Source organism: Juglans regia, chromosome 7 (genome assembly GCF_001411555.2).
Source record: "Juglans regia cultivar Chandler chromosome 7, Walnut 2.0, whole genome shotgun sequence".
In the NCBI taxonomy this organism is placed as follows: Eukaryota; Viridiplantae; Streptophyta; class Magnoliopsida; order Fagales; family Juglandaceae; genus Juglans; species Juglans regia.
Window position 1 is genome coordinate 45,071,758 of NC_049907.1, and position 16,068 is coordinate 45,087,825.

General features: G+C 37.0%; 3 protein-coding genes across 9 annotated transcripts; 1 reads left to right on the plus strand and 2 right to left on the minus strand.

Moving 5' to 3' along the window:
• Positions 1-1,270: 1,270 nt before the first annotated feature.
• On the plus strand, positions 1,271-2,620 carry LOC108982389 (protein JINGUBANG-like). The gene has a single exon (XM_018953754.2). It carries the CDS (start codon positions 1,271-1,273, stop codon positions 2,618-2,620), a length of 1,350 nt encoding a protein of 449 aa, XP_018809299.2.
• Positions 2,621-3,980: 1,360 nt separating this feature from the next.
• LOC108982388 lies at positions 3,981-11,605 on the minus strand. 6 transcript variants are annotated; one of them, XM_018953749.2, is made up of 15 exons: positions 11,519-11,601; positions 11,320-11,405; positions 10,999-11,062; positions 10,273-10,417; positions 9,464-9,693; positions 7,983-8,020; positions 7,826-7,905; positions 7,576-7,643; positions 7,072-7,372; positions 6,541-6,653; positions 6,398-6,463; positions 5,802-5,892; positions 5,619-5,686; positions 4,545-4,582; positions 3,981-4,410 (listed from the first exon to the last, which is right to left on the minus strand). In XM_018953749.2, exons 4-15 carry the CDS (start codon positions 10,382-10,384, stop codon positions 4,221-4,223), a joined length of 1,395 nt encoding a protein of 464 aa, XP_018809294.2. In that variant the 5' UTR covers positions 10,385-10,417; positions 10,999-11,062; positions 11,320-11,405; positions 11,519-11,601; the 3' UTR covers positions 3,981-4,220. The 6 variants fall into 6 exon arrangements, with proteins under 6 accessions (XP_018809294.2, XP_018809295.2, XP_018809293.2 ...); XM_018953750.2 differs by having other exon boundaries at positions 10,986-11,062; positions 11,519-11,590; XM_018953748.2 differs by lacking the exon at positions 11,320-11,405 and having other exon boundaries at positions 11,519-11,604.
• A 473-nt stretch (positions 11,606-12,078) lies between these two features.
• Positions 12,079-15,694, minus strand: LOC109000693 (protein JINGUBANG-like). 2 transcript variants are annotated; one of them, XM_035692488.1, is made up of 2 exons: positions 15,013-15,694; positions 12,079-13,061 (listed from the first exon to the last, which is right to left on the minus strand). In XM_035692488.1, exons 1-2 carry the CDS (start codon positions 15,592-15,594, stop codon positions 12,318-12,320), a joined length of 1,326 nt encoding a protein of 441 aa, XP_035548381.1. In that variant the 5' UTR covers positions 15,595-15,694; the 3' UTR covers positions 12,079-12,317. The 2 variants fall into 2 exon arrangements, with proteins under 2 accessions (XP_035548381.1, XP_035548380.1); XM_035692487.1 differs by having other exon boundaries at positions 12,117-13,064.
• Between the last annotated feature and the right edge of the window lie 374 nt (positions 15,695-16,068).

Genomic DNA, 16,068 nt, shown 5'->3' on the forward strand with positions numbered 1-16,068 from the left:
CCTAATTTTCTCCGAGCAGATCATCAAATTGATCTGCAAGTCCGAGTCACACATGCACACACATTAAAAAGGCCCCTTGAAGCATGATCATCATGCGCTTAATTCGCCTCATTAATTTGCTTCTTATATATGATCGATCCAACTAATCAAATAGAATACCACATGAGAAGTACTATTTTTTAGTTTAAACCTCGAAAACCAATCTTCAAATGTTGAGTCTAATTTTTTCCTTAATTTGCGGTTATATTGAAAATAAATCTTATTAATATTATTTGTATTTATATGCATGTCTTAACGCTAGCTATTGTGATGTCAAAATAATGTTAGTACTATATATGTAGTTGGCATCAAGTCGATCAGTCATGTGTTCTAGCTAGCTGGGACCTGATCATCATGATCAGCATTTAATTAGTGGGGTGTAGTTGCAAATCTAAATAACCCTTCAATTGATCTATCGGTACATGAGTACTACTACTCATCGTCGTTTCCTCTGGATCATCAGATATTTTACTGATCTCACAATTAGGATGTAAAAGGTTCTTCTAATTAATTAATTAATTATTTATTTGGTGTTTGAAAAATGTTAGATTTCTGATCCTTAATATTGCAGATAGGTCTGGTTTTCTCTATTATAATATTTCACGTAGCGATCGAGCTGCAACAATCACACAAAACTGGAGATATATATATATATAGCACAAGCTAATTGATTCCAATCTTCCTCAAGCGGCCCTTAGCTCCCTCCCTCTCTATATGATCTGTACAATCAAAAGAAACTATATATCCCCTCAAACATGTTGTTGGCTGCAGTACTCTTGCTATATATGTCATTTCGGATCGATCATGTGAAACTTCTCTCAAATTACTTCTTGCATGTCGTTTCAAATGTGAAACCAGCTCCCACATTGCGGTCTCCAAAAATAAAGATCAATACAAAATATGCTTGTGCTAAAAAATAAGGGGAAAAATAGAAACAATACAGAAACATTATTTATATGTATACCTGATGATCACTATCATCAATCATCATTCACAGGCCAGCATCATATATTGGGTGTATATTTACTTTTCTTTCTTCAGTTGTATAAATGATTTATCATCAAATTGGTAAGGCAAATTTGAATGCCTTAAAGAGCCTTAATTGGTGATCCCCGTACGTAGCTAGGCAACCCCAGCTGAACTTAAATTTAGACAGATCTATGCAGTTTAGAACACCCTACAGCACAAAGTACTGCAGCACTAGCTATCCACCATGGAAGCCCATGGCGAAATGGACCTAAGAGGCTTCTTGGATGAAGAACAGGAGAAAATTAATTTATCAAGGACACTCTCTTTTGGTGCTCGTGATCAGAACTCATCTGAATCTAACGTCCAGCAGTTTGCTTCTCCAAGGCCATCTTCTGCTAGTTCAGCAAAATCAATCCCATTGCCCGCGCCTATGAGCCCCGAGACACCATGGACACTCTCCCCCGTGCGCATGTCTCCCTCTCAACCCCTTCTTTATCATTGCATTGCATCTCTACACCGCCATGAAGGTAACATTTTCTCTATCACACTCACCAAAGATTTCATATTCACTGGATCTGAGAGTAAACGAATCCACGTCTGGAAGCAACCAGACTGCACTCAAATGGGTTACGTAAGGGCCAATTCTGGTCAAGTTCGTGCCATCTTGGCCCATGGAAGACTTCTATTCACCACGCATAGCGACTGTAAAATCCGACTGTGGAATGTGTCCATCACAGCAGAGAATTTTCGACCAAAGAAGATCGCCACGTTGCCTCAAAGAAATCCATTCTTCTTGTTTACGAGAAAGAGCAACCACCAACACAGAAACATTATTTCTTGCCTAGCGTACAACCATGAAGAAAAGCTTTTATACACGGGCTCGTGGGATAGAACGGTTAAGGCCTGGAATGTCTCTGAAAATCGTTGTGTGGATTCGTTCGTGGCTCACGATGGCCATGTTAATGCAATTGTCGTCAATGAACATGATGGGTGTGTTTTCACTTGCTCTTCCGATGGCTCAGTTAAAATATGGAGAAGAGTGTTTGGAGAAAACTCTCATATCCTCACCATGACCCTGAAATTTCAACTTTCACCGGTGAATGCCTTGGCGTTGAGCTTGTCACCAAGCACTTTCTTGCTCTACTCTGGTTCGTCGGATGGGCTTATAAACGTTTGGGAGAAGGAGAAGATGTCTGGGAGATACAACCATGGAGGGTTTTTACAGGGCCATCATTTTGCTATCCTTTGCTTGGTAGCCATAGGGGACATAGTGTTTAGTGGTTCTGAGGATGCAACCATTAGGGTATGGAGGAGAGAGGAAGGAAATTGCTTACATTCATGTCTTTCAGTCATCGAAGGGCATCACGGGCCAGTGAGATGTTTAGCTGCTTCTTTAGAGTCGGATAATTTAGTTAAGTGTTTGCTGATTTATAGTGCGAGCTTGGATCAAACTTTTAAGGTATGGCGGGTGAAGATTTATCCCGCTCATGAGAAGGCATACTTGGACGAGCCAGTGAAAGATCGGCAAAGAGAAGTTGTGGAGTTTGAGATGAATCCTGTGTTATCGCCATCATGGGTAGAGAAGAAGCGTCAAGGAGATCATTTCCAGTAGGAGGCCAGGGAAGTAGATAGCAGCAAAGGATTCAGACCATGTAAGCTATAATTTAGTTTGATTTTTGTGTTTAATAAATTGATCAATCAAGAAGTTTCTCTAATTTTATAACCCTTTTCTGTTTGAATCTTGATGTATTTTTTTAAGCCATATGAGGAATATAGCTGATTCACTCCAACTTCTAGTTCTAAAACTTGACTGGGCTTGATTATGGGGTTTTTGACAAAGTTCAACTGGAACTGGTCCCTCTGCACTGGCCTACTCCATAAATTTTGGAACCAAGCCTTGTGCATGATATAGAGAAATTAGATCCTACATTCACATAATTAACAACTCAACAAATTCACACGTGATGTTGATCTGCCTGGGTGATGGCTTACCAACAATTTCGGAGTATTTCATTTCACTGCAAATTCTTTCAAGACCGCCACCCATCGCTATTAAAGACTTCGCCTTCACACTTTATCACGTTTAACTCAAACCTTCCTACTCATTAATTAGCTGACTCTGCTAACAGCAACCAAATCTCCCTCTCTCTATGGAACCTTCGCCGGTTTGTTTGCCAGTTTGTCACCGATTTTCTGTTGTTTTTTTCTTTATTTTTTAACTAGATCGAAAATTTCTGATCAGTCGCTTTCCAACCGACTGCCACACACACCCCACCACTGTGCTCACCAACTGCCGATCTTCAAAATCCTGGTGGAGGAGCATCCAAGCGACCAGCGGGTGTAGCACAGTGCCGGCTTCATCGGGTGTTCCTCCAAAAGGCCACTAACGACCCAGACTTCCCGATTCTAACTATTTGACTATGTTACAACTTTCCTTAATCCAGAATCTATGAGAAAATGCCGCGAAGATCTTCGTCAACTATTTCAAAACAAATGGTTGCAATGTTTTTTTCACAGATGCAGATCACAATTACATTCGACAAATCTTCCAGTTGGATTTTTTTATAACTGCTATTGCAGCGGTCCCCCTCCATTACTTGCCAAGGAACAAGGGCCCAAAGTCCAATTTATTCACGTTGTCCGTTTATTTTTATTTTTGTTGAATGCACTGCTATTTTTGTAAAAGAGTTTTTCTCAGGTCCCCCACCCTCTCCTCTTGTATTCTCTCTTTTAATTCAATGCAATTTTGTTGATGAAAAGAAAAAAAAAAAAAACAAACCTCAAACCTTCCTACTTGCCTTTTTCTTTATGAAAAAATTATGGTCGTCACTAGCAACTTGAAGCCACAAACAGCGTGAATTCTGGAGATACTATGAAGGATCACAAGAAAAAGAAGAGATTTTGTTGTTTATAAAATGCCCTTCAAGGAGCCCCAGGGCTTAACCACCCCAAGAAGTATTTTAAGCAACAGGCTGACTTCAAGTTGCAAATCATTGTATTTGCTTATAGCAACATGCTACAGAATTCAATGAAGAATACTGTATACAGACTTGCATATTATTAGTGGAAGCTCGTGTCAGTAAGCAGACATGCAAACAGAAAACATACTAAAACCTTGTACCAGAAATATTTCAGAGGATATTACCCAATAGCTTTTGCTTCCATAGTTTGCAACTAAAAAGAAGAGTACATTACTCTCAACTGTAACTGGATCAGTCTACTTGGATATTTTCAGGAAAGGGAATTGAAGCACAACAGTGATAATATCCATTTTCATCAAACGCAAACCTTTGTGAAAGATGAGCTTCACGGATAAGATACTCCCCCCACTCCTCAGATCCATACTGTTTAAAAATGCCTCGTGCATCAAAAGAATCAGGTTCTGATCTAGTCCATTTCTTCCTGAATAATATATTCCATAGGTTAGCCCACCAGTGAGGAAGGAGAAGCCAAACACAACTGCAATGCTGCCAACATCTAATATGCACCATAAAAAAAGAAAATGCAAACAGAAGAAAAAATAACGGCAGTCGCACCTTTTTCTATGCCTAGCATTCATCACTGTAGCATGCAACTGCAATTCAAGCAGGCAGAAAACCCATATTATTGGTACTTTCGAGAATCTGTATAAAATGAAGAAGAATACAATACAATAATGCAATCTTCACTACCAAGTAATAGTTCGAGGTGGTGTGTTTATAACCAAATCAAGCTTTTACAAGTTTTTATGAACACAAACCTACTTACATAAGGCAATTATCAGGTTTAAGTTTGTGTTTATGTACGTATATTTTACTCGTTAATATACGCCATAAATCAGATTATTCAGTAAATATTTTCATTTTGGCATCTCCAATCACCAGCATGGTTCCCCAGGATCGCTGGTTTAAATATTGATATCAACCCACCTCCTTTATAGTCATATCAGTCATCTAGATTCTAATATAATGGGGCAAACAGTAGGAGCATCAATTAATACAATGACTAAATACAAACATATAAGGCAAAATGATTCTTTCAAATAAAAAAGAATATGATAGATGAAACTCTCAATTTTCAGCTATTTTTAGAAACATAAAATTAGGTTTATTTTTTCGAATTTCAAGGTAGCCTTAACTTTTTTAATCTTCCAATTTGTTTATCTTTTTTTAACTATTTTCCCATAGAAAAAATGTCATAATTTGACAAACTTAGAAGCATTTTAAATTTTTAATAAGTATCAATCATGCAACTCCCTTCTCCTCCCCTCCCCAATCTCCCTTTTTCTTTTTTCTTTTCTTTTGCTTCCAGTTTATAGGGTGACATAAAAAAATCAGAAAATACATAAAGAGTTCCATGATTACCCGCCCAACAATTTTTCCTTTCTGAGGAACGTAGTTGCAATTCTGACATGTCAAGAATTAAGTAGATTGGAGAGTTGCTAAGGTTATCAGAAATGCTTCTCACATTAAGAATTCAAAATCATCAGCACATCACATGAATTCATTGCTAAGAAATTTATAAGTGCAACCGAAGAACGTTATCAAAAGCACAAGTAGCATAAAAAAGCATCAGCATAATGGAGTAAAAAGGAAGAAAATGATATAAAAAAGGTCATGTATATATTATACCTTTAACTTGTGATTTGTATCTTTCTCTAGGACTAGTCCGGCTTCAGTATATGCATCAATAATCACTTCTAAGAAAGCTTAAGAAATTCAAAATAACTTCTTCAAGTGACGGAAACAACTTAAATCTACTGAAAAAGATAACGTAGTTCTTTCTCTTTGTTAGAATAGAAAGCATTTGGATACGACAAGCACGTAAGAGTCGACCCTCACTGCCAATTTCTTCCACAGGAGCATAAAGAACGCGAGCTTTGGCCAAGGAACCTTTCATGCAATCCTGCAAGGACATGAATGAGTTGGCCTTAAATGGAAATAGCATAGATCCTCACCCACTATAACATATATAAACCTACAGACTTTTCCAGGAAAGAAGAGGAGTCACTGCAAACACAACTATAAGAAACCACCTTCCAATTGGCTAAAAACTAGAGGTTTTTGAATCCATGCATGGGATTTTCAGTCAAGAGCTCAAACATTATTTCTACATAATAATAGTTAATCATCAAAAGCAAGTTGACTAGGCAGCACAGTGCAAGAGAGATATAGGGTAGCTCAAACATTATTTTCTACTTAATAATAGTCGGTCGTCAAAAGAAAGTTGATTGGTCAGCATAATGCAAGAGAGATACAAGGTTGAACATGAGGAATTAATGATATGGCATATCTTGGGAACAGATGTTATAATTAGAAATGTGATGCATGGATCTATTCAATGCATACTCAAAACTGCCATGGATGTCATTATGTTTTAAGCTACACTTAAAAATAGAAAAGAAACTTACCAGCCCCTTAATTCTTATAGCAATAGGCCGATTATCCAAAGCATTCATCACTTTTGAGGAGATTCTCTGAATATAAACATTAAATACTGATGTCAATAAGTGCCACTTTCAGCCACCATCTACTTTATTTAGTAGAAAATTACCTGCAAAACCTCGGCAGCTTCATTAACACGGTCCTTGTTCCACAGCTTTAGCATGAGTACAGTCAGGTGAAATGTTTTTGGTTTAATGAATATAGATTTGTCAATTCCCAAGTCTGTCTACATATGTCTTTGTTAGAGAAAAGGAGGATGAAAACATAAAAGGGAACTGAATTCCCCGAGAATAAAAATGAAAACAGCTGATCCTCTGCTAGTTCAAAGATGATATAAAAAAATATACTCATGAAAACACAATCAATAAATAAGCAGATATCATAAATGCATTAAGGGAGAATAAAAATTTGCATTACAAAACCCTACATAAGACTTCAAATCAATGAAACCATTATCTTCTAATCAATAAACAGAAAAGTGACAAAGGATGTCAGGTGGTACCATATGAGTAGCAAACTTTTAAGAGATATAGCATGATATCAAATGCTGAGATCAGCTAAAAAACAAGACCACTACACAATCCCTTGATATTAAGATGTTTTAGCCTTTTAAGAATGTAATATATAATTGCTGGCATACCGGATAAATGAGAAGACTTTGAAGCTGTAGGTGGGTAACTGACAAGAGGTATTTTAGTTATATTCACGTTAACACATTCTTTGTCATCATCGGCTTTGAGTTCAACAGCAACATCAACTCGTTTATTTAACTTTCGGTCCCCATCTTCATTTGAATTGCTCCCATGATTGTCATCTAGGCAACCATCATCATTCCCCAGTGAGGAGTTTTGAAAATTGAGAAGCTTATCAACTAGTTCAGGATGTATAGCCAATGGAAGTGATATGAAGTGAGAGTAATCAAGATTTGGGCTTTTAACTGCCTGTAATTTGAATGAAGAGAAGTAAAATCAAGACAATAATTCCAGGGAAAACATTCAACAAGCAGTACATAAAATAAAAAAGAATGAATTCGGAGGGGAGGAACTCTTACATAGCCAATTTCATTGACATAGAAATTCTAGGTGGAAAAAAGACGGCATTCTTCAGGACATCTTTTGTGAAACAACATTAATAGGCAACTGACCTCATCAATTATTTTTTGTATCTTTTCTGAAGCTCTAGTTATACTATCCATTGAATCGCCTGCAATGACTGCAACAAATAACCATGTAAAAATTACTCAAATTAATGGACTATAAAGCCATCACATTCATGCATTCTAGAAAGTGATACGAATTTCACATTTAAATCAGTATTGACATATGCATGGAATCTTAAAAGCAACAATAGATCATAATGACAGTGCATAGGTTATCACAAACCTAAAAACTTACTAATAGAATCATCCTTCTTGGATGATGGAATTATGATTCTGACTCCCATCTCATCTTCAATCTTTTTCTGTGTAGATCCTCTGAGAAACAGGAAACAAGATATAAAGAAACAAATTTTTTATAGTAGTATAAGAAATTTAAGTGTTAAGTTTTGTACCCTTTTCCTTGTACAAAACGAATTAGGGAAGCACCTACCTGCATATCAAAGACTGATAGTTAGGCCAAAATTCAAAGAGAAATAAATTTTAAAAATAAAAAATCCAAAAGCTTTAAGGAGCCGACCGTCTAATGAACTCTCTAAAAAGTAAGAAACAGCAGAGCAAAATGGTAATGCTGACAGCAGAAAACTGAGGGGGTCGAACTTAATGTGGGTCAGTACTGAGAATGAAACATACATGAGCCAGATCAGCTAAGTTACGGAAACTTTTGATCTCATTTGTCACTGCAGCTTTGCCAAAAGCATGAATCCATTCAGCATTCCCAGTGACAAGAACTACAGAAAATATAATATTCGAAGTTGGGTAAAACCATTCCATACAAAAGTACTAACTTTTCTAGAACCTGCATCCATCGGGCTCCTTGGACCTAAGAGATGCGTAAAAAAAGCAGGATCTGAAAAATTGAAGCAGAAATCAATGCTGCTAATGCAATTGCCAATGATTTACTTATCAAGCAATTGGCATCAGGGATTGGAGAATGAGAAAAGCTTACGGAAAACTTCCATGAGTTCTAAATAATGTTAGCAAAAATGTTTTACAGTGAATGTCCAAATCTACTCTGCTGGTTTTTCCTGCAGAGATCTTCAGTGCCGTGACAACACACTGCAAACTGAGGTTCTTTATGAAAGACTGAGGGGAGGTTTGGATACAAAAAGCATCTCATCTCATCTCATCTAATCATTACAACTTTCCCAAACTTTCACACAAAATAAAATAAACAATTCAATTTTTCAAATCCCAAAACAATAATAATGTTAAAAAATAATATTTTAACAATATTTTATTCAACTTTCATCTCAACTCATCTCATCTCAACTTACTATCCAAACCTCCCCTGAATCAATTGAAGCCATTCTCAATGACATAGTTCTAACATATAGTCCTATTCTCAAATTGGAACACGACAGTGACATTGTTTATAATGAGGCCATACAAAATCATGCGCGTAAGTTGCATATAAAGATACCATTCCTCTTAATTTTCCAATAAATCATGACTACAAATAGTATATAGACTACAAAGAAGTTCAAATTTCAAAGGAAAATATGCACAGTGAATAATAAACATTTCCAGATCTATTTCCCTTAAAGAAAAAAAGCAATAAATGGTTATATTTCAACAAAAGGACAGTGAAGCATGCCTTCAAAGTGCAATGCAACAATTTCGACTGAGGTCCAATGTGCAATAGAATTGAAAAATTCATGAAGAGACTGCCGTCAATTACAACAAACAATGCCTTGGCAAGAAAAAGAGCCAAATAGCATGAGAAAGGGCTCATTAAAAAGCATAGGTAAATTTTTGCGCATGATAACCAAAAGAGCTTATAAAACATTTGCATACATAGAGAAAAAAATGGATGAGAAGAATAAGAAGAAGAGAAGAAGAAACAACAACGAAAACTCAATTACTAACATCTCACCTTAATTGAAACTGAATGCTTAGAAAGCTCTGATTCTCCTTCCAAGACTATATCATCAGAACTACCCTGCAAAGCACTACAACTGATAGTTGAGTCAGTTGCTTCAGTCACTGCATCAGCTGCCTTTATGACATGTTGAACATTAGAAACATTGCTAGATGTGCTACACAGTACTTCAACAACTTGATCCCCTTCTTCTGGCTCAACTATTACATCCTTTTCCATGCATTCTGCAAACTCACACAATCAATGGACATGACAAGATAATAAACCGGAAAATATTAGTCTAATAAGCCTCTTGTTGCTAAATGAGTACAATGATCCCACTTGATTGCTTTATGACATTGTCAAACCCAGCCCTCAAAATATAGAACATTACATCTCGCAGACAAAAAGCGGAAAAGAACATGGTTTAATTACTTTCTGATGATCCAGAAATAGAGAAAAAATTCCCTTTTTTTTTTTCAAATTGGTAAGTTGCAAACGCACTTAATGGGTTTCCAATCTGTCCTCGACCCTATCCTTACAGGGAGGAGGTGCCCAGAGCTCACTGATAGAAACAGAGAAATCTTACTGGAAGAAAAGCACTATGATTTAATTGATAAAATCCAAATTGGCTAAGATGTGATGAAATAAACCTACAACTCCCACCATTAGGGAGAAATTAGTATGATCAAATGAAAAGCAGTGGATCATCTTTGCTCCGAGCATGTTGCGTAAAGTAAAATCAAAAGGTTTACAAAAAGAAAAGGAAAAATGGAAATAGAACCGAAAAACTCTTCTGCCTTTCACTCCAGTTGATAACCAACCTTCCTTAGAAATTGCTTGAGTACAGACTGGTCGCCAAACAGAAGTAATTGTTTTGTGCTTTTTTTTCTGGTCCACAGCACTTTGCTTATCCTCTCCACCACCCATTTTCATAGTATAGCTCAAACCACGATATGCACACTGTCCCTGTACATGATTGTTTCGCTAAAATCAAGCTGACGGCTGACTTAAATAAGCTTCACAACTACTCCAAGTTAATGTAAATCTAGTTCAGAATTAGTTGCGTCGTTGGAAGCAGTTTTGTCTAAGAACGCCTTTCTCTTTGTTTATAGGATATACAATTACTTTTACAAGTAATATAATTCTATTCAGAACACAAAGGGGTGCAACCCAAGTACATAGAAAGTATTTTGATGTTTATATATGAAGAAATGTTTATAAATAATAAATACAGTGTCTTTTAATGTTACAACTGTATTGCATTGTATAGATTTCTCCAAAATATAGATATACACTGCCAGCCTTAGTTGGGGAAACACGATTCCATTCTCACATCAAACCATTCACTTTGACATCAGAAAAGCAATGATAAAAAATATATATTCAGAAGTTCAAAATAGTTTTAGAAAATCATGTAATAATGTTCATAAAGTTCTAAAAAACAAAGTTCAAATAAAATTCCCCGTGTACTTTGAGTTACGCCTTTTGTGCTCATTAATAAAGGATGAACTGTTACTAATAAAAAAAATAATACCAATGTTCAAAACCTGAAAGTAATTAACTGGCCTCGGTACGACATATGTACTCGTAAATTTCAGTATATGGTCCACTCTGCAACAATTGCATAGATAAAGTTATGTCCCAAAAAGAAAATAATAACAAAATCCATAGTCCTGGCCATAAAATCAAAGTATTTAAATGGTAATAATAAATCTTGGAAGTGATTTAGTCAGAAATTGCTTAAATAACGGTTCTTTAATTGCTAATGCCACCAACTTAACTAGAATTCAAGATGTAAGAGCAGTTTTTGCTCCCGGTAAAATAATAATTAAGAAAATAAATGAAATGAAACGAAAAACAACTCGTACAATCTCGATGCTTTAGTTTCTGAACATGAAATGGCAACTCAATTTCTCGAGTAGCTGCGTTAAGCTCAGTTGATTAGGAGAGCTTTCTGTTTTCACGGATACCAAATAATTAATGAAAATTTATAGAACGATAAAATTACAACATAATTAATTTTCATGCACTTTCTGGGGAACCAGACAGGGTATTTAGAAGGCCTACCTGAATAGAGACCTCATTCGGAATCAAATCTTCCTTCCTTCTGCCTTCGTTCAAAAGAAAATCCGTTTAAAAGAGAAAAGACTGCATAGGTGTGTATTCTGCAGGTTGATATTTGACGAGAAGAGGCCGATAAGATTATAGTTGGGCCTCATATTCGGCCCAAAAAAGCAGAGTTGTTTGAATAACCCAACAAACCGACAAGTCGACGTCTCTAAGCAACTCTTACGACGGAAATAACAAAGTATTAACATTACGATGCGATTTTCATCGAGAGATGGGATGAAATTGTTTTAAATTAATTAAAGTTAAAAATTGAATAAAATATTATTAAAATATTATTTTTTAATATGATTAATATTTTAAAGTTTGAAAATTTTAAATTATTTATTATATTTTATGTAAAATTTAAAATAATTATAATAATTAAATAAAATGAAACTATCCATGCGGGCATACCTGTCCTTGTTTAGCTGCGTCACGTTACGAGTTCCAATCATATATATCTTCTGCTCCAAAATGACCACCGCGCGAAATTCAAATATCCTTGGCCTATAGAAAAATTAATTAAAGACAGCCCATATTATTAATGTGTCTACGACGTTGAAAGAGTTTTTGGTTGAGAATCTAGCAGCTTGCAAGTTGTACAGTGCATTGAAATTTGAGGGCTGATCGATATTATGATCATCATTTTATCTAAGAGCTAGCCAGCTACCATGATTCGCTACAAATATGTACATATGCGACGTCTTAAAGTATAGGAAATTGGAATCCCTGATCAAAGTCTCCAATATTCGATGATCTACAGCTCAAAATACTCGCTCCCACTTTGTGCAGGAGACTGCAGGCTGCTTGATTTCATGTTCTTGCATGTCACATGCCACACCTTTAACACTCCATCAAGACTCCCTGTACAGATTGTGAAGCCATCCTCAGTACTACTCTGATATTCTTCGCCCAAAGCCCCAGAAAACGCAGTGATAGACCTAATAGGCCCCCTATGTCCCACCAACACTGCTACACATGTGTGCTGGCCTCCGTCTTGTTCTCTAATCCAAACCCTACATGTTGAGTCTGCCGAGCCACTCACGACATAACTAGCCACACTGGCTAGGCACATGACTGCATGGGTGTGACCCTGGAGTGCGCCACCGTAGTTCAGTTGGCCCGAGAACCAGCCCATGAGCCAGTAGTTTATGTAGCCATCTGTGCACCCACCGTATAAAACTCCACCATCTTCGGTGAGAGCCAGGGATTTTACGGGCGAGCTCTTGGCTGGGAGAGTCACGGTGAGCGAGTGAGGTTGGTCCCCTCTGCAAAAGTTGCGGCGCCAAACTTTGACAGTGGCATCGTCGGAGGCGGTGAACAAAACTCCGTCATCAGCCACTGCGATGGCATTGATTGGCTCGGGATGGGCTTGAATGGTCTCGATGCATTTGAGGTCAGAGATTCGCCATACTTTCACTGTTTTATCAAGGGAAGCTGAATACAGGATGTCGTCGGATGCATTGATCGCAAGTGCCGTTATGGGTCCTGTATGCTTCATCTGCTAGAGTGGTGATTGAAAATAAATGCATCATAAAATTATAATTTTCTTCTTGTATACAGCCAATATTTACATGCATGGTATATAAACTTATTCACCTCAAAATATCAAAAAAAAAAAAAAAGTGAACATTTAATTAAGATGGATCATCAATATATAATAACATGTTCATTATATATATATATATATATATATATATTAGGGAATTTATTTATTTCTTGGTTGGAATATATCTTGGCTTGTGCTGTGCCAAACGTTAATATCGTACCTAGCTAAATCAAATAGAGTATAAAATATTGAAGAATGGGGCCGGGCTTAATTGTTAAACATAAATATGCAAACCAACCTATCACTATTCAGTCCACCAGAAAAATTGCGATATCGATTAATTTAGTCGCCTTAGAAATAACTCATCCGCACCTTATTCCTGCAATGCTTATTAATTTAGGTGAATGCTCTTGCATGGGAAAATTAATAGTCAGGCAGCTTCCAGCTAGCTAGTCCTGGGCTCGCACTCAAAAGCAATGTCGGTTGGTCTGTCTTCATTAAAGACTCTAAAGATTTTTATAGATAATGGAAATGGAATTTCGTTCCATCCACAATTTCCGCAGCTAATTAATAAGTTCGCAGAATCATCAGCATCTTGTCTTCTTTATGATGACCCAACGCCTGACATCTATGTATTAATTAAAGTAAGTGGAGATCATGATGCCTGATTCCCGTGACCATAATTTACAGAATTTTTTTTTTTTTTTTTTGAACTAACATAATTTACAGAAATTTATTCCCTAAAAAGTCTAGCTAAAAATACATACAGACACATGATTTAACTAGATGTTTTCATATTTATAGATCAATTTATACAACTGAACTAATATTCAATAAATATATATTAGAGGTTACATCTAAGTACTATCATTTTTAAGACTGAATAAAAATGATAAAGAGGGTCATTTCTATTTGCAGTGAGGTGCTATAACCCACTGATCATGATGAACATTGGAGGTAAATAATTAGCCTAGCTAGCTCGTTAATCATGGGCCATGCAGGAGATCACATGCATATTATTGCTGAGGTTTCCAAGAAACCGCATTCGATATTAATTTATTCCAATTTCCATCGCGAATTCAAAGAATATTACCATGATTACGCCTACAAGAAAAAAAATATATATTTGTAACAAATTATTTATAATAAGAATGACTATTAATTACCATAAAATATAAATTTATTTAAATAAAAAATAATTTTTTTTATAAAATATAACTGATTACAAATAATTAATTTTATTGTAAGGACGTACTCTCCTTAAAGTGAATTAATATAATTACTAACGAATAAAACAAAGAATAATACTAATATTTATCTTGAAGTTTTTAAATCATATATATATTATATTCAGGTGCCGATCGATCCTAATTGGTCTTATAATAAATTAGGGGCTGCTAGATTTCTCTCCCACTCTTCGATCGATCCTCCTGTGCATGCAAGCGTTGCAATTAGTCGCTATACCACCAAAAGACCAGCTTGGAGTTCTGATCAGTTCATCTATAGCACTCATGAGTCATCTCACTAGCTAGCTAGCCCCTTCATTAATATATTAAAGAAGGGATTTTTAACGATTAGGATAAGAACGTTCATGTTGAGGACCCCTTAACTAGTATCAGGAGTATAGAATGTTTTTTTACAAAAGAAGAAAAATGAAAGAACTTGAACTTTTCAGACAATTATTAACATAAAAGACACTAAGTTTATCGTGATTATTACAAAATCAGTTGGTTTTTTAGCGAACAAAAAAAATGGAAACTTTAGTAATAAATGTAGGTTAAAGAATACGCACTTCAACTTTGGGACACTCGTTTAACACGATCATGACGAGATAAGCAGACAAACAAGGTACACCGATAAATAAATAGAGCAGTAAATGCAAATCAAACCCATCAACTCATACCGTTTTATCTTTGCCGGCAATATAGCTCCGGACATAACTTCCAGTCTTGGGGATCGTCGCCAATCGGATGTGCTTCAAGCCCCCATGATCAGATGTTCTGCGCCACACCCGAATCTTGCCGTCACCATAGGCTGCATAGACTCTTTCATTGTACACCACCAATGCAACCACCATGCAAGCCTTGGTCTTGAGCTGCCCACACTCGGCGAACTCCGGGAGCCTCCAAATCCTGATGGCGTTGGCATCCGAGCCTGTGTAGACGAAGCCGTTGGACACGGCAATGGACAGGATCTGGCCGTCCTTTTTGAGGACCGAGGAGACGCACCGGTAGGCAGCAGAGTGGAGGTCGGGGATCTTGGTGGGGACGAGGGAGTGAAGAGGGGAGGCAAGCGGTGAAGTGTGGAGGCTTTTGGAAAGAGTGGATGGGGCGCTCAGGCGAGGTGGGGTGTAGGGGAAATGGGAAAAGGAGGGTTCTTTGGTGGAAATGCTTCTGGAGAACTTGGTTGGGGTGGATGCAGCTGCTCCTGATCTTATTGTAAAAGACAGGTTGGGAGGGGAGTTGGGGGACTCTAGTGAGGACATTTCTCTCTGCTCTCAATGCAAGGAGAGGACTCCAGCTCCAATGTGCATGTGGGTGTAATGCTTTCCTTTCCTTTCCTTTATTTGTGGGGTAATGGTGCGTATAAATGCATGCACCGTCTCTCTCTCTCTCTCTCTCTCTCTCCTTTGCGATATTGGCATAATGTGAGAGGATTGTGTTAATGCAGTAGTACTAGTAGCTAGTTGCAGCTATTGTTCTTCAATGCATGTGTGAAGTAGCGAAAGATCTCACGTTGCTTAATCGGGGCTGCTAGTACCCGGGTCTACAGTTTCTAAATTAAATATCCATTTTATAATCGGAGCTGCTACAGAGGGATTTACAAAGGGATCCCACGAACTACAAATTGATGTGGCATAAGTGAACAGTCGACACTCCCTGTCCTGCGGGCCTGCGGCCATCCCGTTTTCACTCTAGCCAACGTCGGACGTCCTTGCAAACTTCTTCAGCAATCCAAC

Excerpts from the sequence above, each read along its gene's own strand:
- LOC108982389 (XM_018953754.2), top strand. The coding sequence starts at position 1,271 with ATGGACCTAAGAGGCTTCTTGGATGAAGAACAGGAGAAAATTAATTTA.
- LOC108982388 (XM_018953748.2), bottom strand. Across the intron at positions 10,418-10,998 it reads GGCCAGTTAATTACTTTCAG|GGACAGTGTGCATATCGTGG; the intron begins GTTTTGAACATT and ends AATCATGTACAG. Across the intron at positions 7,644-7,825 it reads CAAGAAGGATGATTCTATTA|TCATTGCAGGCGATTCAATG; the intron begins GTAAGTTTTTAG and ends TATTTGTTGCAG.
- LOC109000693 (XM_035692487.1), bottom strand. The coding sequence starts at position 15,594 with ATGTCCTCACTAGAGTCCCCCAACTCCCCTCCCAACCTGTCTTTTACA. Across the intron at positions 13,065-15,012 it reads TTGCCGGCAAAGATAAAACG|CAGATGAAGCATACAGGACC; the intron begins GTATGAGTTGAT and ends TCACCACTCTAG.